Source organism: Nerophis lumbriciformis, linkage group LG30 (genome assembly GCF_033978685.3).
Source record: "Nerophis lumbriciformis linkage group LG30, RoL_Nlum_v2.1, whole genome shotgun sequence".
Lineage (NCBI taxonomy): Eukaryota > Metazoa > Chordata > Actinopteri > Syngnathiformes > Syngnathidae > Nerophis > Nerophis lumbriciformis.
In genome coordinates, this window is record NC_084577.2 from 22,718,221 (window position 1) to 22,738,379 (window position 20,159).

The 20,159-nt window shown below is 39.1% G+C and overlaps 1 protein-coding gene across 1 annotated transcript in view; it reads left to right on the forward strand.

Annotated features, from left to right (window-relative positions):
* elna (elastin a) overlaps positions 1-20,159 on the forward strand; it is a 51,396-nt gene that overhangs the window by 28,522 nt on the left and 2,715 nt on the right. The window contains exons 29-38 of the mRNA XM_061925403.1: positions 3,634-3,660; positions 6,459-6,485; positions 9,159-9,206; positions 9,287-9,361; positions 9,448-9,483; positions 9,601-9,636; positions 9,827-9,895; positions 11,438-11,485; positions 13,840-13,875; positions 18,563-18,634. Of these exons, the coding sequence (XP_061781387.1) occupies positions 3,634-3,660; positions 6,459-6,485; positions 9,159-9,206; positions 9,287-9,361; positions 9,448-9,483; positions 9,601-9,636; positions 9,827-9,895; positions 11,438-11,485; positions 13,840-13,875; positions 18,563-18,634 (474 nt within the window). The remainder of the gene's footprint in view (positions 1-3,633; positions 3,661-6,458; positions 6,486-9,158; positions 9,207-9,286; positions 9,362-9,447; positions 9,484-9,600; positions 9,637-9,826; positions 9,896-11,437; positions 11,486-13,839; positions 13,876-18,562; positions 18,635-20,159) is intronic.

A 20,159-nucleotide genomic window follows, 5' to 3' on the forward strand; every position in this document is an offset into this window, starting at 1 on the left:
CATTGTGCAAAAAAAAAATGCAGGTTTTAATCCGCATGTTTTTGGGTTGACAAAAAAACGGTGAGCCAAGAATCTGATCACTTTTATTTATTTTAGTTTTGTAGGTTAAAATGTTTTATATATTGTGCTCCTTGAATTTATTATTATTATTATTACTATGAGTGTATTTAATTGTATTTTTTGGTATCAAATAGTTCAAGTCAGTCAAAAAATGTTGATGGGATTACCGTATTTTCCGCTCTATAAGGCGCACCTAAAAACCTCCAATTTTCTCAAAATCTGACAGTGCGCCTTATATTCCGGTGCGCCTTAAATATGGACCAATATTGAGCCACAACAGGTCTCGCAACTACGGGATGCAAAACGTAACCCCAGCCTCTACTGTAGCGTCTATTCTATGCGCCTTATATATGAACAACGTTTTAAAATAGGCCATTCATTGAAGGTGCGCCTTATAGTGCGGAAAATACAGTACTTTTTTTTTTCTTTTTTTTCAGGGCACTGATTTTTGATGCACTTTAAATCAAAACACGATTAATAGTTATTCTTTGTTGTAAGTTGATGTATATTTTTTATTTTTTTGATTTCTTTAAAACCTCTACAGGCTTAGTGGCCACGTGTGTGGACAGCACCTTTTAGCGCTTATTTCCAAAATTGTGTACACTACTGAATTGGGGTCTTATGGCCACTTATGTGGACACTTATACTGCCATCTGGTGGTGTCAGAAGAGTATAACATACAATGGAATTTGGAAAAGAAAAAGGGTAAAAATAAGAATTAGCATGTCACTACACATGAAGTACACGTTTGTGTACTTATGGACTAAGTACATCATATAAAAAGATGATTTTTAGTTTTTATTCTAATTAGGGTCCAATAAGCCCAAATAGCAAAGAGAAATAAAAAAACATGTAAACAAACAGCTTGGGCCTTAAGACAAGGTTATGCAGAGATGTACTTATAACAATTTTATAGACAAATTATACTATCATACGTACAAAATGTTTTCTTCTCCCGAAAGGGGGCCGTAACAGAAAATAATTGAGGAGCCCTAGTTTAAGGACACTAATTACATATGTCTCGTTTGTGTGCTTGGCTGCTGTGTAGCTGCTAGCTCCTAGTAGCCTACATAGCCAACCGTGTATGCTTATGGGAAGACATATACCTGTAGATCAGTGGTTCTTAACCTGGATTCGATCGAACCCTAGGGGTTCGGTGAGTCGGCCTCAGGGGTTCGACGGAGCCTCAACCACAGAGGTCAAGACACAGCCGACTCATCGTGTAAATAAAATCTTCTCTCTATCGGCGTATTATGGATACCCCCAAACAATGTTCCCTCTAATTTTCCCTATGCTTGAACAAACGCAAAAACTTCTTGAGCATTCAGTGGAGAACATGTGAGCGACGTCAGACGTGCACATGCACTGTGGCCACACCAGCAGCACACCAGTCCCAAACCTGACTAAATAACAAGTTCAATGTTTTATTATTATAATCATTATAATCCATGAGGTTATTTTCTAATATAAGTGTTTTGGCCCACTTGCAATGACAATAACAAAAAATATTGTTTTTCATGAGCTGTGTACTAGTATTGTATGTCTGGGTGGGGGTCCCTGCGATGAGGTGGCGACTTGTCCAGGGTGTACCTCGCCTTCCGCCCGATTGTAGCTGAGATAGGCTCCAGCGACCCCGAAGGGAATAAGCGGTAGAAAATGGATGGATGGATGGATAGATGGATGATGGTGGTCCTGCTTTGGAAATAATTTGTACCCCTTTCAGATATCGCATTTAGTTCCCACTAAAACATTCACATGCTGCACAATGAGATGTAAACATGGAATCATGTGTACATTCCTGTAACTTTGTTTGTAAAATATGTCTTTATTAGTATTTATTTAAAGGGGGACATTATCACAATTTCAGAATTGTTAAAACCATTAAAAATCAGTTCCCAGTGGCTTAATATATTTTTCGAATTTTTTTTCAACATTTTACCCATCACGGAATATCTCTAAAAAAAGCTTCAAAGTGCCTGATTTTAACCACCCGTCCATTTTCCTGTGACGTCACATAGTGATGCCAACACAAACAAACATGGCGGAAAGAACAGCAAGCTATAGCGACATTAGCTCGGATTCAGACTCGGATTTCAGCGGCTTAAGCGATTCAACAGATTACGAATGTATTGAAACGGATGGTTGTAGTGTGGAGGCAGGTAGCGAAAACGAAATTGAAGAAGAAACTGAAGCTATTGAGCCATATCGGTTTGAACCGTATGCAAGCGAAACCGACGAAAACGACACGACAGCCAGCGACACGGGAGAAAGCGAGGACGAATTCGGCGATCGCCTTCTAACCAACGATTGGTATGTGTTTGTTTGGCATTAAAGGAAACTAACAACTATGAACTAGGTTTACAGCATATGAAATACATTTGGCAACAACATGCACTTTGAGAGTGCAGACAGCCCAATTTTCATCAATTATTATATTCTGTAGACATACCCTCATCCGCGCTCTTTTCCTGAAAGCTGATCTGTCCAGTTTTGGAGTTGATGTCAGCAGGCCAGGGAAGCTAGGATCGATAGGGGGTTTAGCTCGCTCGTCTGCGGGAACAAACTGCCGCCATTGCTTGCCGTGCTACCGAGGTCCTTTGTCCCTGAATTGCTCACACACTCCGGCAGATTCAATGGGGGTCTGGCGGCAGATTTCTTTGACTTTATCGTTGGAAATGCATCTGCTTTGAGTGTCGCAGGATATCCACACATTCTTGCCATCTCTGTCATTGCATAGCTTTCGTCGGTAAAGTGTGCGGAACAAACGTCCAATTTCTTGCCACTTTCGCATCTTTGGGCCACTGGTGCAACTTGAATCCGTCCCTGTTCGTGTTGTTACACCCTCCGACAACACACCGACGAGGCATGATGTCTCCAAGAAAACAGTCGAAAAAACGGAAAATAACAGAGCCGATTTGACTCGGTGTTTGAGAAAATGGCGGATTGCTTCCCGATGTGACGCCACGTTGTGACGTCATCGCTCCGAGAGCGAATATTAGAAAGGCGTTTAATTCGCCAAAATTCACCCATTTAGAGTTCGGAAATCGGTTAAAAAAATATATGGTCTTTTTTCTGCAACATCAAGGTATATATTGACGCTTACATAGGTCTGGTGATAATGTTCCCCTTTAATATAATAACATCATTTCATGATTAATATTTACAAATTAAGATTAAATTAAGAAAAAACATTTTATTTTTCACTAAAGAAGGGTTTGGTGAATGCGCATATGAAACTGGTGGGGTTCGGTACCTCCAACAAGGTTAAGAACCACTGCTGTAGATGTTTACAGACTGTTCATCTTTGCTCAAGTAAACATGCTGCAGGACTGCTTGTACCAGAGCACTTATATCTGCAATTTTTCATATTTTTTGCTGATATCGGACCAATTTCCGATACCATTATCGGATCGGGACAGCCCTACTACGCATAATTGAACTGGATATATTCCACAACCTAGAATGTTGTTACTAACCGTGAAACTAAATGTGTAATGTAATGCATCATTTCCTATCAGCGGCCATATTTAGGACTGTTTGAGTCTAACTTTGTCAACGTGTGTCTGTTTTTAGCTGGTACTAAAGGTCAAGGCCCGCCTGGTAAGTGTGAACACACCCTCATTGTCATCACAAATGGTAAACATCTCATTTTGTAGCATTAAAAAAGCTAAGTTCTGAATAAAAGACATGCTTTGTGTTTATACATATTTTATGTGTATACGTATATTAAATCAGATTATTCACACTGTTGCATTTTGATTAATCACAGTAGAGTATAAGTAAATAATTGCTTGTATCATTTGAATTAACTCTAAAAAAACATCCAAATAATTTGACACAAATACAATTTTATTGTCAAAATATCACAAAATAACTTTTTAATGTTTCACTTGAATGCACGTTATTTATTTGCTTAAAACGTGTTCACAGCTTTATCTTAAAAATCAACACTGATGGGACTGAAGTGAAATTTGTCCGTGATTAATCTCCTCACTCATACTATATTTGTTGTGATTAATCACACGCTGCAATGCGTTCACTTTGACAGCCCTGACATTTAGTCATGACGTCAAATTCTTAACTTTTCATGTCACCGTAAACACATAAAAAATTGTGGGCAAGCAAAATGAATCAAGCCAGGAACTGGTTTACACTATGAAACAGCTGTGTTGCCAGATGGGAAATGACACATTATCATGCCAAAAGTTTTAAAGTATCTCTTTTCGAGGGCAAACTCGGTACTAAAAGTGTGTATTACAGCTTCTACTGCAGTTTTACATTGAAATACACTGTTAGAAAAAAGCTGCTACTCGCAGTACAGCGCCCCCACCTGGCGGTAAAGAAACAATCCTGTTTGTATTTGCTAATAATAAAGCATTGAAGGACTCACATGATCATACATCCGGGTGTCAAACTCGTTTTCATTTAGGGCCACATCACAATGATGGCCCCCCGAGGGCCGCGTGTAACAGTGAATATATGAATATGAACAAATGATAGCCCCGTTATACAATTTGCATAAGTGTCTCCTTTTGACGGATAACTTGCTTTAAATTGTAAAACGAGGTTAAAAACTATTATTTAGATATTTGTTTTTAATAGCCCAAAAATAATAATAAATTAATGCTGCAAGCAGCGATGGACGGGACTGACTTTGAGGGCTCATAAAATCCAAACCGGAGCAGTAATTAAAACTCTTTCATCAACATTTAATCAAAAGGGTTAAATCTCTCTCCTGTGCTAATTTGAAGCCGACACGACAAACGCGCTCAGAGGAGATAATGTTTGAAAAAAGGTGACTGTTTTTACACAACCTTTGTTTTGAAGGGGGAATTGCAAACTTCCTGTTGATTTTTGCTGGGGGTTGTCAGTGTATGAAATATAGGTCTAAGTGAGACCTACATAGAGGTTTTTGTTTCATGTCTCTACGGCATTCCTACTGGGAGTTACAGGCAGTTTTGTCTGTGTTTTCTTCCTAGGGGCGCTAGAGCGCAATTTGGGGTTTTGGGGTTTGGTTTTTTGATTAGATCGCAATTTTCGCCAGTCCTGATGTGTGTGTCCAATTTGGAGAGTTTTGAAGCATTTTAAGGGGGTCAAATTACAGCTCAAAGAGGCGGCGGTATAATAATAAAACGCTAGAATTACATTAGGGTCCTCTGTCCCAAAGGGACTCGGTCCCTAATTAAATCAATTAGTTAATAATAAAGTGTAGAATTGCATGTAATACATTTTTTTGTTAAAACTGAAAGAACAAATACATTTAGTGGTCTAATATTTCCAGCCTTTCGCAGGCCACATAAAAAAATATGGCGAGCCACTTTAAATGGTGTGTCAGGCCACATAGTATGATGTGGTGTCACATAATGTGTCAGAGCACAGAATATTATGACAGACCACATGATTGATGTGGCAGACCACATGAATGAAATGGCCTGCCGCATAAAATAATGTGGCAGACTACAATACATAAATGATGTGGCGGGCGACATAAATAATTCGGCAGGCCTGGTAAAATAATGGGTCTAACCACATTAAGGATGTGGCAGGCCATATATTACAATGTGGCGGACCACATACATGACATGGCAAGCCACATAAATTGACAAGCATGTCACATTAAATGAAGTGTCTGGCCATAGTTAAATGAAGTGGCTGGCCATGGTTAAATGAAGTGGCTGGCCATAGTTAAATGAAGTGGCTGGCCATAGTTAAATGAAGTGGCTGGCCATAGTTAAATGAAGTGGCTGGCTATAGTTAAATGAAGTGGCTGGCCATGGTTAAATGAAGTGGCTGGCCATAGTTAAATGATGTGGCTGGCCATGGTTAAATGAAGTGGCTGACCATAGTTAAATGAAGTGGCTGGCCATGGTTAAATGATGCGGCTGGCCATAGTTAAATGATGTGGCTGGCCATGATTAACTAAAGTGGCTGGCCATGGTTAAATGATGTGGCTGGCCATGATTAACTAAAGTGGCTGGCCATGGTTAAATGATGTGGCTGGACATGATTAACTAAATTGGCTGGCCATAGTTAAATGAAGTGGCTGGCCATAGTTAAATGACGTGGCTGGACATGATTAACTAAAGTGGCTGGCCATGGTTAAATGAAGTGGCTGGCCAGATCTGGCCCCCGGGCCTTGAGTTTGACATATATAATGTGTTTTTGTAGCAAATACGATAATCACTGGACATCTGGCAACGCTAAGCAGAGTTTGATGCCTGGACCAGCAATGCCTTGGTGACATTGTTGTAGTTGACAATCTCATTCAGGATGTTTGGAAAGAGAAAAATGTTTGGACTGAAACAGCTTTTGACGTTCATAACTACGTTGTTGCAGAATAACACTGCCAGCATTTGTAGATATCTGTCATGACTTATGTCAAGTCTCTTCCCTTGCAGTTGCACCTGGCCCACAGCAACCTGCTGGTGAGTCGTTAATGATACCTTTTTACTACTGTTGTGCTGGCAGCTGTAGCCATTACACAACTCTCAATGAGGTCGACAACACGATGGCGGCGAACATTACTGTTATTGTTACACACAATGGTCTCATTAAAATAACAGATAAACACACAATACAACTAGCATTAAACGTGTGCACCAAACAAACACAGATTTTTCTGCAAAGCATGCTGGGTAGTCCAGTGGCAATTTACACTACATGATTTAAGAGTAAAGAACAGAAAACCTTTTTTTTTTTGTCATGTGCTTGCATCTTTAAGAGATGTAATTCATGCTTGTGGCCACAAGATGGCAACATAAACCAAGAAAGCAACTGTTGGCTGTCTGACTTTCTTGCTTCCTGCAGCTGTTGGTGCATCACTCAAAGGAGCAACACCCCAATGAAGAAAAGATCAATACCTTAAAAAAAAAAAAAATGTATATATGTATATATATATATATATATATATATATATATATATATATATATATATATATATATATATATATATATTTATATATATATGTTTTAGCGCATAATTAATGGTTACTCATCGCAGTTATCACTTTTACCCCTCAGGAAACTCCTAATTCTCTACACTGCTTTTTAATAAAAAGCAACACTGATATCAGTGGCGGTATCAAACAGAAGAATAAGTGATTATTAGAAGTGTAGAAACATGAAAGTAACCAGATGTTAAATGTTTTAATGAACTGTTATACAAACATAGATGTCACTGCATACGTCAGCAGTCAAATGTAAATATTGTGATACAAACCCCGTTTCCATATGAGTTGGGAAATTGTGTTAGATGTAAATATAAGCGGAATACAATGATTTGCAAATCCTTTTCAACCTATATTCAATTGAATGCACTACAAAGACAAAATATTTGATGTTCAAACTCCTAAACTTTGTTGTTTTTTTTGCAAATAATAATTAACTTAGAATTTCATGGCTGCAACACGTGCCAAAGTAGTTGGGAAAGGGCATGTTCACCACTGTGTTACATCACCTTTTCTTTTAACAACACTCAATAAACGATTGGGAATATAATGATAAATGGGTTATACTTGTATAGCGCTTTTCTACCTTCAAGGTACTCAAAGCGCTTTGACAGTATTTCCACATTCACCCATTCACACACACATTCACACACTGATGGCGGGAGCTGCCATGCAAGGCGCTAACCAGCAGCCATCAGGAGCAAGGGGTGAAGTGTCTTGCCCAAGGACACAACGGACGTGACTAGGATGGTAGAAGGTGGGGATTGAACCCCAGTAACCAGCAACCCTCCGATTGCTGGCACGGCCACTCTACCAACTTCGCCACGCGAACTGAGGAAACTAATTGTTGAAGCTTTGAAAGTGGAATTCTTTCCCATTCTTGTTTTATGTAGAGCTTCAGTCGTTCAACAGTTGTGGGTCTCCGCTGTCGTATTTTACGCTCCATAATGCGCCACACATTTTCGATGGGAGACAGGTCTGGACTGCAGGCTGGCCAGGAAAGTACCCGCACTCTTTTTTTACGAAGCCACGCTGTGGTAACACATGCTGAATGTGAATTGGCATTGTTTTGCTGAAATAAGCAGGGGCGTCCATGAAAAAGACGGCGCTGCATATGTTGTTCCAAAACCTGTATGTACCTTTCAGCATTAATGGCGCCTTCACAGATGTGTAAGTTACCCATGTCTTGGGCACTAATACACCCCCATACCATCACAGATGCTGGCTTTTGAACTTTGCATCGATAACAGTCTGACACGATGTCGAATATTTCCAAAAACAATTTGAAATGTGGACTCGTCAGACCACAGAACACTTTTCCACTTTGCATGAGTCCATCTTAGATGATCTCGGGTCCAGAGAAGCCGGCGGCGTTTCTGGATGTTGTTGATAAATGGCTTTCGCTTTGCATAGTAGAGCTTTAACTTGCACTTACAGATGTAGCAACCAACTGTATTTAGTGACAGTGGTTTTCTGAAGTGTTCCTGAGCCCGTGTGGTGATATCCTTTAGAGATTGATGTCGGTTTTTGATACACGATCATTCAATGTTGGTTTCCGGCCATGCCGCTTACGTGCAGTGATTTCTCCAGATTCTCTGAACCTTTTGATGATATTATGGACCGTAGATGTTGAAATCCCTAAATTTCTTGCAATTGCACTTTGAGAAACGTTGTTCTTAAACTGTTTGACTATGTGCTCACGCAGTTGTGGACAAAGGGGTGTTGTGAAAGACTGAGCATTTTTTGGGAAGCTGTTTTTATACCCAATCATGGCACCCACCTGTTCCCAATTAGCCTGCACACCTGTGGGATGTTCCAAATAAGTGTTTGATGAGCATTCCTCAACTTTATCAGTATTTATTGCCACCTTTCCCAACTTCTTTGTCACGTGTTGCTGGCATCAAATTCTAAAGTTAATGATTATTTGCACAAAAAAAAATGTTTATCAGTTTGAACATCAAATATGTTGTCTTTGTAGTGCATTCAACTGAAGATGGGTTGAAAATGATTTGCAAATCATTGTATTCCGTTTATATTTGCATCTAACACAATTTCCCAACTCATATGGAAACGGGGTTTGTATATATTTTAGTCCATTCTTATGTGGAATAAACAGGAAGTAGTTGACAGGGGTGGTCTTCTGCTCCACAGGTGGCGGAGCAGGTGTAGGTGCAGGTGCAGGTGCTTACCCATATGGAGGCAGGTTACCCTTTTGTCATATTTCCTCTTTTCAAAACGCATCCTTTGATTAACATGCAAATGTTCCTGTTCCTCGTTAGTTCCTTACGGAGCCGGAACCGGAACCGGAACCGGAGCAGCCGTGCTCCCTGGCGCCAAGCCTTTGAAACCTCCCGGTGTGTACGACGCATGCAAGAAAGAAATCAAATCAAAACAAATACAAGCTTTTATTCATTTGTTGTTGTTGTGTGGTGTTTGACAGCAGTGGGAATCCCCCTGTCAGGAGCAGGATATCAAGGTTGGACATTTATTGACTTATCTGCTGTTTGTGCCCTTCTTCTGAGGACGAATGTCTAACCTGTGAAGTGCCAGACCATAACGCTACTTTTTTTCTCTCTCTGTGGTTACGATTTAGCGGGATACGGTCCATATCAAGGAGGGTATGGACAGGGTACGTATGACAGGAAGTGAATGTCGCTCAGGAAGAAGCCATCACTTTGGCATTTCCTGTGCAGGGAATAGGCCAACGTGCTGATACGTTCCTTTATGGCCATTTAGTTTTGTTCTGTTTTTAGATCATTTTACATGTTTTTATATCCTAAACGGGATCGTTATTGTGCTTTTTTTTTTTTCCCTGACAGGTGGTTTGCCGTATCCCTCCGCAGTCGGACTGGGTGGTGCTGGGGGAGGAGCTAAAGCACCAAAACCAGGTACTTTGGGACAGTATTATTTAGTAGTGTGGAATGTTAGATATCTATGCATCAAAAATGGACACCTCGTGGCCACAGTAATAATCAAGTTAAGCTCATAATTGAATGACGCGGACACGTTTGTTACTAGATACTTTCTGCCTTGGAGGCTTTGAATGTGTTTGTAATATGCAACTATAATTATTTAATACTTGTTTATATTGACACTTTGTGATGCCCGCCACATTATGTGGTTAGAGTGTCCGCCCTGAGATCGGTAGGTTGTGAGTTCAAACCAAAGACTATAAAAATGGGACCTATTACCTCCCTGTTTAACACTCAGCATCAAGGGTTGGAATTGGGGTTTAAATCACCAAAAATTATTCCCGGGCGCGGCCACCGCTGCTGCTCACTGCTCCCCTCACCTCCCAGGGGGTGATCAAGGGTGATGGGTCAAATGCAGAGAATAATTTCGCCACACCTTATGTGTGTGTGACAATCATTGGTACTTTTAAGTTGTAACTTTTATGTAGGTGTATGTGTATGTATGTGTACTGTATATATGTGTGTGTATATACAGGTATATGTGTATATATAGAGTACGTATGTATATTGATGCATATGTGTGTATATACTGTATATGTATGTTGATACATATGTGTATATATATTTGTATGTTGATACATGTGTGTATATATGTATGTTAATGCATATGTGTATTCTGATACATATATGTGTATATATGTATATTGATGCATATACTGTATGTATATATGTATATTGATGCATATATGTATATATGTATATTGATGCATATATATGTATGTATGTGTATATATGTACGTGTATGTATGTATATATATACGTGTGTGTGTGTGTACAGATGTATATATGTGTATTTAATTGTCTTTTTTTATGTTTTCGTATTGTCGAATACAAATAAAATATATAAAAAATATAGTATATAATTATTGTATATTTCGCAAAAAATAATATTTACTTTACATTAATATAAACGTACTAAAGGATAGTAAATATTTTAAATAAAAATTTTCTAAAAAATTAAATTGTATTATGACTTATTTCAAATATTGTATTGTAGTATATTACTAATATGTTATTACAACTGTATAACATGATTATAAATTGTAATAAACAAATGGATCAGAATAATGAAATATCCGTAACAAACATGATGATGATTTATTTAAGGTAAGCTGTTTAATTCTCAAAGTGAATAACGAAGATCTGTTTGTTTTACATGTCAAACCATACAAAATTATTAGCTTATGTTTATTTTTCGAATTGTTTCATAATTTTCTGACATGGAGCTCCAGTAAAGATGTCTGAACCACTGCAACACTGGTTAGTTTGGACAAAGAAAAATGCCATCAACACCTTTTCCTGTGGACAGTATTGTGCACGGCATCAAAGTGTGTCCAACCTTCACACCCTGCAGAGTCCTGACCTCAACTAGCTTGACTCGTGTTGAGGGAGACAATAATGGACACCATCTTACTTAAAGTCAGGCTTTCACATCGGAATGACTTTTTTTTTTTGCAGGCTATGGAAATCTTGGAGGTGGTGGTGGTGGATATCAGCCTCAGCCAGGTGAGGACCATACGCACTCAAGGTTGTCCATGGTCTAGGTTGCGCTGCCAGTGGCCTCCCTCGTCCACCCTCATGCTCCTCTAACATGTCACATGACATCAATATGTCATTTGTCCTTTCACAGTTATTGTGGGTTATTTCTATTTATAAGAGCCAATACACGAGCTGTAGTCGTAATTACTTTTAGTCGGGCTGTGAATCTTTGGCCCCACAGGATTCAATTTGATTCTTGGGGTTGACGATTTGATTCGGAATCAATTCTTGATTCAAAACGATTTGAAAATCAATACTTTTTTTTTATTAACTTTGGATGCCAATTCTATGATTAACTACATTCCTCCATAAAATAAACAGTTTTGATCAATTTCTATATTACTTAAAAGAAAACTGTTTTTTTTTAAATATAATTCTACATAAACATTTAATAAAGTCAAATAAAATAAGGCAACAAGATAATTATCCAACACTGCTTTTTTCTAAAGTAAATATGTACAGCAGATATGATCATCTACATCATGGCTGTCAAACTCTGGCCCGCGGGCCAAATTTGGCCCGCCGTGTAATTTCATTTGGCCCTTGAGGCAATATCAAATTAACATCAGAGCTGGCCCGCCGGTATTATACATACCATATTCACCGCTAATACTCATACTTGCCAACCCTCCCGATTTTCCCGGGAGACTCCCGAATTTCAGTGCCCCTCCCGAAAATCTCCCGGGGCAACCTTTCTCCCGAATTTCTCCTGATTTCCACCCGGACAACAATATTGGGGGTGTGCCTTAAAGACACTGCCTTTAGCGTCCTCTACAACCTGTCATCACGTCCGCTTTTCCTCCATACAAACAGCGTGCCAGCTCAGTTACATAACATATGCGACTTTTACACACTCACAAGTGAATACAACTCACACTGAGGGTGGCTGTATAAAGAAGTTTAACACTGTTACAAATATGCGCCACACTGTGAAACCACACCAAACCAGAATGACAAACACATTTCGGGAGAACATCCGCACCGTAACACAACACAAACACAACAGAACAAATACCCAGAACCCCTTGCAGCACTAACTCTTCCGGGATGCTACAATATACACCCCCGCTACCACCAAACCCCACCCCCGCCCACCAAGTTAATGTTGATATTTACCTCAGAAGGCTGGAAATAGAAAAGAGGCATTCAATTTTTTATTAAAATTGTATTTAATATACCACTGATGTTTTTTCGTTTGTTTTTTTAAATTTGATTTTGCACTATTAAGTTATATAAGCGTTGCTTGTTCCATACTCAGTGTTAAAGCAAATCAGTGTAGCAAACTGAGCAATAATTAACCTTTTATTCATGCACTTTCTCTTGCTACTTCAAGGCTTGTATGTTTGATTCATTCATTATTGTTATTTTATTTTCAAATGTATTATTAGCCTGTGGAAAAATTGTATTTTGATATTTACCTCAGAAGGCTGCAAATGGAAAATTTATTTGATATGCCATTGATATTTTTTAATTATTATTATTATTTTTATTATATGAAACTCGATTTTGCATGTCACTATAAAGTTATATAAGCCTTGCTTGTTCAATATTCAATGCAAAACTTGTTTGGGTCCCTATTAAAAGGTTAATGTGTTCAACCTTGGCCCGCGGCTTTGTTCAGTTTTAAATTTTGGCCCACTCTGTATTTGAGTTTGACACCCCTGATCTACATCGGGGCGGCATGGCGTAGTGGGTAGAGCAACCGTGCCAGAAAACTGACTGCCAGAAACCTGAGGGTTGCCGGTTCGCTCCCCGCCTCTTACCATCCAAAAATCGCTGCCGTTGTGTCCTTGGGCGGGACACTTCACCCTTTGCCCCCGGTGCCACTCACACCGGTGAATTGAATGATGAATGATAGGTGGTGGTCGGAGGGGCCGTTGGCGCAAATTGCAGCCACACTTCCGTCAGTCTACCCCAGGGCAGCTGTGGCTATGAAAGTAGCTTACCACCACCAGGTGTGAATGTTTGATGGGTTCTACATGTAAAGCGACTTTGGGTACTTAGAAAAGCGCTATATAAATCCCAGTTATTATTATTATTATTATTACATCAACAATATGATTGCCTGTAATCATTTTTTTGTCGATTAAGGATCGCGATTAATCTGAAAATCTATTTATTTATTTTTTTGACACCACTAACTTTACTTCCTGTATTTTTACTGCCATCTACAGGACCACATTTACGTAACACAAAGTTGGTCAAATATATATATATTTTTAAATAATAATAATAATAATTAAATCAAATAAAACGTAACACTGTCAGATTGCGATTTCACTTCATGGAAATGTCTTGTTTGTGTCCCTGCTTGCACACAGGTGGATATGTGCCCGCCCCCCTGACTCCTCAACAAGGTACACACACCCCTTACACCTTAATATTTACTTATTTCCCAATTTAAGTTGGCGTCATGCCAGGTTACACTCTGCAATTGCTTTGTCGTTGGTTTGATAAAACGTGCTGAGTCATCATAATTCACGAGGGCTAAATGGTGAGAGTGTTTCTAGAACGATGAACAGGAATGCACAATAAAAAGGAGCTGATTATGATAATTGTCATGTCCAGTTGTTACATATTTGCATACTAGCCAACCCTCCCGAATTTTCCGGGAGACTCCCGAAATTCAGCGCCTCTCCCGAAAACCTCCCGGGACAAATATTCTCCCGAAAATCTCCCGATTTTCAGCCGGAGCTGGAAGCCACGCCCCCTCCAGCTCCATGCGGACCTGAGTGAGGACAGCCTTTTTTCACGACGGGAGGACAACAGGGTGACAAGAACTAAATCATCCAGACTAGAGATAAATTGTATTATTATGTTTATTTTACCTAAAAATAAATATATTTATTAACTTTAAAAAAAATAAAAATAAATACATTTTTACTATATTTTGCTAAAAACATCAAAATTAATTGTATTTTTATTTGTATTTTTTTGTGACTCCTTATTACATCCAGCCATAGAATTATACATTAAAATAAACATAATTGAAATAATTGATTTTAAATTATCATAATAATTCATTTAAAATGACCATATTTAATTATTAAAATAATTGCTTGTTTATCAACAACTTTAGCATTTTATTCATTACATTTTGAAACTCTCAGAAGCCAAGTTATGTTATATTCCTTAATATTTATTTATGCAAGTTCAATCAATCAATCAATCAATGTTTATTTATATAGCCCTAAATCACAAGTGTCTCAAAGGGCTGCACAAGCCACAACGACAGTTTGAAGTATCAATTATCTAAACACAGTTTTGTTTGCATATTTTCAGGATGTAGATATCTCTACAGATAGAGATAGAGAGAGAGAGAGATAGATAGATAGATATAGATATATATCTATATCTATCTATCTATATATATATGTATGAAATACTTGACTTGGTGAATTCTAGCTGTCAATATACTCCTCCCCTCTTAACCACGCCCCGCCCCACGCCCCCACCCCCCACCTCCCGAAATCAGAGGTCTCAAGGTTGGCAAGTATGCATATTTGATTATTTCATTTGAGTCTCATTTGCAATGCAGTTGCACTTCCAAGACATTAGATGGCAGTGCTGTATAGGCTGTCTATGGTGAATTCTCTAACCAGGAAGCTGAATGTGTTATGTTGCGCCCTACAAAGTGTTTCTACTGTAAGCAGTGTGCGTATTTTACACACCAGCTGTTTGATTGTAACATTCATCTTAGTTGTAGTTGTCATTACTAAAATGTGGAGGTGTTGAAATCGACATGTAAAATCGCTGATGCTAATAGTAGCCTGTGTATGGCAAATCCAATGTAAATTAGCATCAAGCTAGCACATTTTGGAACGAGTGGCGCCTTACTTTACATTGCAGTGTTTTCTACCAAGCATACGTGCTTAAAATTGCAACATTACTTAGAGGGAGTTTGGCTGCTTGACTGATTGTTTACGTGAGCAGCTGTTTAGTCTGAAACCGGACGTGTCTTCACGTGTAACAATGGTATCGAAATATAGCACCGTTTGATTTTTTCCGTGAATCGATACCCGAAAGGGTTGTACGTCATACCGGTTCTAGTAAAGTACCGCGGTACTAATGAATCAAAAAGGGTACTATACTCTGTTTGAAAAATACCGGTTCCCGTTGTATCATTGCTGGTTAATGAGCAGAGGAGCATGTTCGGCAGCGCACAATCACGTAGTACTTACAAGCAGACACATTGTAGACAGAAAAGGGAGAACGGATGCATTTTGGCTTAAAAACTAACGATAAAGGTGAAGTTATAACACTGAAACGCCCTCAGGAAGAGGTGCTTTAAGACATGGCTAGCTAGCTAGCGGCGAACATCCATGTTTTATCTACTTCTAAATCACTAATCCTCGCCTCCGTGGCGACAAATAAAGTAAGTTTCTTACAAGTATCATCCCTGCAGGATGAGGAATAGCTAAACATGCTTCACTACACACTGTAGGAGGATACAATAGCTCACTTAAAGCTAGCGCTCCTCAATGTAAACAAATGGGTGGATCCACACCTGACATCCACTGTAATGATACCAAGTACAATAGCGTATCTAGTCGGTACTACTATGATTACATCGATATTTTTTATCATCACAAAATATTTTTTCCTTTTTTAAAAATGTATATTATGTTTATAAACTCAGGAAATACGTTCCTGGACACATGAGGACTTTGAATATGACCAATGTATGATCCTTGGTATCGGATTGATACCTAAATTTGTGGTATCATCCAAAACTAATGTAAAGCATCCAAACAACATAAGAATAATTGATTATTACATTTTAACAGAAGTGTAAATAGAACATGTTAAAAGAGAAAGTAAGCAGATATTAACAGTAAATGAAAAAGTAGATTAATAATTCATTTTCTACTGATTGTCCTTAATAATTTTGACAAAAAAATAGAATAATAAATGACACAATATGTTACTGCATATGTCAGCAGACTAAATTAGGAGTCTTTGTTTGTTTACTTACTACTAAAAGACAAATTGTCTTGTATGTTCACTATTTTATTTAAGGACAAACTTGCAATAATAAACATATGTTTAATGTACCCTAAGATTTTTTGTTAAAATATAGCCAATAATGCCATTTTTTGTCGTCCCCTTTATTTAGAAAAGTATCAAAGTATCGAAATACACTTTGGTACCGGTACCAAAATATTGGTATCGAGACAACCCTGATACCTAGTAGTACTGACGGAATACGGTTGTTGCCGATAACAGTACCGACTTCGGTACCCATCACTAGTCCCGATACAACTTTTTCACTTCTGATACAATCCCGATATTGATCTGACACTATATCAACACAACATCATACATAATGTAGTATTTTGTTGCGTGGAAGATTGAGAAAAGACTTGATCAAGTGAAATTAGACAAACAGAGAACAAAAACAGATTTGAAAATCGCTGACCTATTCATTATAAACTGTCCAAAACAGACTTATTCTGTCTTTAAATTGAAGTGAAGGGGACACCTAGTGGCCCACAATAATTCATTAAACTCATGGCACAATAAACTCAATGATGCGGACACGTTTGTTACTGGGTACTTTCTCATACATGTTTGCCTGTGTAAGGAATATGCAAGTATAACTAGAGATATCCGATAACATCAGACTGCCAATATTATCGGCCGATAAATGCTTTAAAATGTAATATCGGAAATTATCGGTATCGGTTTCAAAAAGTAAAATGTATGACTTTTTAAAACGCCGCTGTGTACACGGACGTAGGGAGAAGTACAGAGCGCCAATAAACCTTAAAGGCACTGCCTTTGCGTGCCGGCCCAGTCACATAATATCTACGGCTTTTCACACACACACAAGTGAATGCAAGGCATACTTGGTCAACAGCCATACAGGTCACACTGAGGGTGGCCGTATAAACAACTTTAACACTGTTACAAATATGCGCCACACTGTGAACCCACACCAAACAGGAATGACAAACACATTTCGGGAGAACATCCGCACCGTAACACAACAGAGAACAAATACCCAGAACCCCTTGCAGCACTAACTCTTCCGGGACGCTACAATATACACCCCCTGCTACCCCCTCCCCCCACCTCAACCTCCTCATGCTCTCTCAGGGAGAGCATGTCCCAAATTCCAAGCTGCTGTTTTGAGGCATGTTAAAAAAAAAAAGCACTTTGTGACTTCAATAATAAATATGGCAGTGCCATGTTGGCATTTTTTTTCCATAACTTGAGTTGATTTATTTTGGAAAACCTTGTTACATTGTTTAATGCATCCAGCGGGGCATCACAACAAAATTAGGCATAATAATGTGTTAATTCCACGACTGTATATATCGGTATCGGTTGATATCGGAATCGGTAATTAAGAGTTGGACAATATCGGATATCGGCAAAAAAGCCATTATCGGACATCTTTAAGTATAATTATGTCATACTTGTTTATATTGTGATTTTTTTTTAGACTGCAATAGTAGACACTTCTGTGCTATTGTGTGCTTAGCTGCTGTGTAGCTGCCAGTTACCTACAGTTGACCTCTTTGTTAGTGAGGTGACTAAGAATAGCAAAGGTCATAATTGCAGTCTGTACAGCAGACGAGCATGTGACGGTTCTCTACACACACGTACTGGTTAGTCTCCCCAAAATGTCTGCAGATCTTCTCTTAGTCAGCACATCTCTGCACGAGGGTGTCGTGTGTGTGTGTGTGTGTGTGTGTGTGTGTGTGTGTGTGTGTGTGTGTGTGTGTGTGTGTGTGTGTGTGTGTGTGTGTGTGTGTGTGTGTGTGTGTGTGTGTGTGTGTGTGTGTGTGTGTGTGTGTGTGTGTGTGTGTGTGCGTGTGTGTGTACTTATTGTTGGTGGCGGACGGTGCAGATGGCGCCGCACAATCAGTCCGTGTGAGCGCACGCACGACAATCTGCATTTTCCTGCAGATTACTGCCAGCCAGCAGGATTATTTCCAGGAGCACATGTCTGCCTTCTTGCCTCGAATTCACCAAATAACGTCGTAAAAAATTCAGAATAATGCATAAAGTCATTGTTTTTCTTTTGTTGTGTTGCAGCCAAAGCAGCAAAGTACAATGCCAACCCATTGCAAGGCTTCCTCGGCGGCGCAGGGGGCGGAGCCTACAGAGGTAGTACCTGCTATGTACGTTTGCACACGTGAGAGCGCCACGCGTGTAGAGCAGTGGTTCTCAAACCAAGCACCGCCTCAGGAAACATCTCGGCTCTCCAAGTACCGACATAAAGGCCGGCGTCGAAACACAGTAGCGTAGTAGGCTTAAGTAGTCATTAAAAACAAGGCAGAGGTTTTATTTAACAAGTATATGTCATTTTGGTGTTTTTCAGTGGCTATTTCTTCTTTGTTTTTTGGAGGGGAGTCTATTTCTTATTTGTTGTTTGGCAGCTATTTCCTCTTTGTGATTCGGCGGCTATTTTGTTTTTGTTGGCGGAAGCTATTTCATTTTCTTTTCTGCTGACCGCAGCTACTTTTTTGTTTTTCGGAGTCTATTTCTTCTTTGTTGTTTGGCGCAGTCTATTTCTTATTTGCTGTTTTGCCGTTATTTTTTATTTGTTGTCTAGCCGCGGACATTTGTTTTTCGTTGTTGGCGGCAGCTATTCAATTGTTGTCCGGCGGTGGCTATTTCCTCTTTGTTGTGCGGCGGCTATTTGTTTGTTGTGTGGTGGCGTGTATTTTTTTCTTTATTCTGCAACTATTTCTTCTTTGTTGTTTAGCCGCAAATATTTGTTTTTTGTTGTTGGCAGCAGCTATTAATTTGTTGTTTGTCGGTGGCTACTTCTTTCTGTGGCGGCTATTTATTTTTTGTTGTGCGGCGACGTCTATTTTTTCCATTACTTGGCGGCTATTTCTTCTTTGTTGTTTAGGCGTGGATATTTGTTTTGCGTTGTTGGCAGCGGCTATTTATTTGTGTGACGGCTATTTCTTTTTCGTTGTGCTGCGACGTCTATTTTTTCCGTTATTTGGCGGCTATTTCTTCTTTCTTATGTGGCGGCTATTTCTTCTTTGTTGTGCGGCGGCTATTTCTTTGTTGTATGGTGGCGTGTATTTTTGTCTTTATTCTGCAACCATTTCTTCTTGGTTGTTTAGCCGCGAATATTAGTTTTTTTGTTGTTGGCAGCAGCTATTAATTTGTCGTTCGTCGGTGGCTACTTCTTTCTGTGGCAGCTATTTATTTTTCGTTGTGCGGCGATGTCTATTTTTTCTGTTATTCGGCGGCTATTTCTTCTTTGTTGTTTAGCCGTGGATATTTGTTTTGCGCTGTTGGCAGCGGCTATTTATTTGTGTGTCGGCTATTTTTTGTTTTTTGTGTGGCGACGTCTATTTTTTCGTTATTCGGCGGCTATTTCTTCTTTCTTGTTTGGCGGCTATTTCTTCTTTGTTGTCTAGCTGGGGATATTTGTTTTTCGTTGTTGGCAGAGGCTACTAATTTGTTGTTTGGCGGCTATTTCTTCTTTGTTGTCTAGCCCTGGATATTTGTTTTTCGTTTTGCGGCAACGTCTATTTTTTCCGTTATTTGGCGGCTATTTCTTCTTTGTTGTTTAGCCGTGGATATTTGTTTTGCGCTGTTGGTAGCAGCTATTTATTTGTGTGTCGGCTATTTTTTGTTTTTTGTGTGGCGACGTCTATTTTTTTCGTTA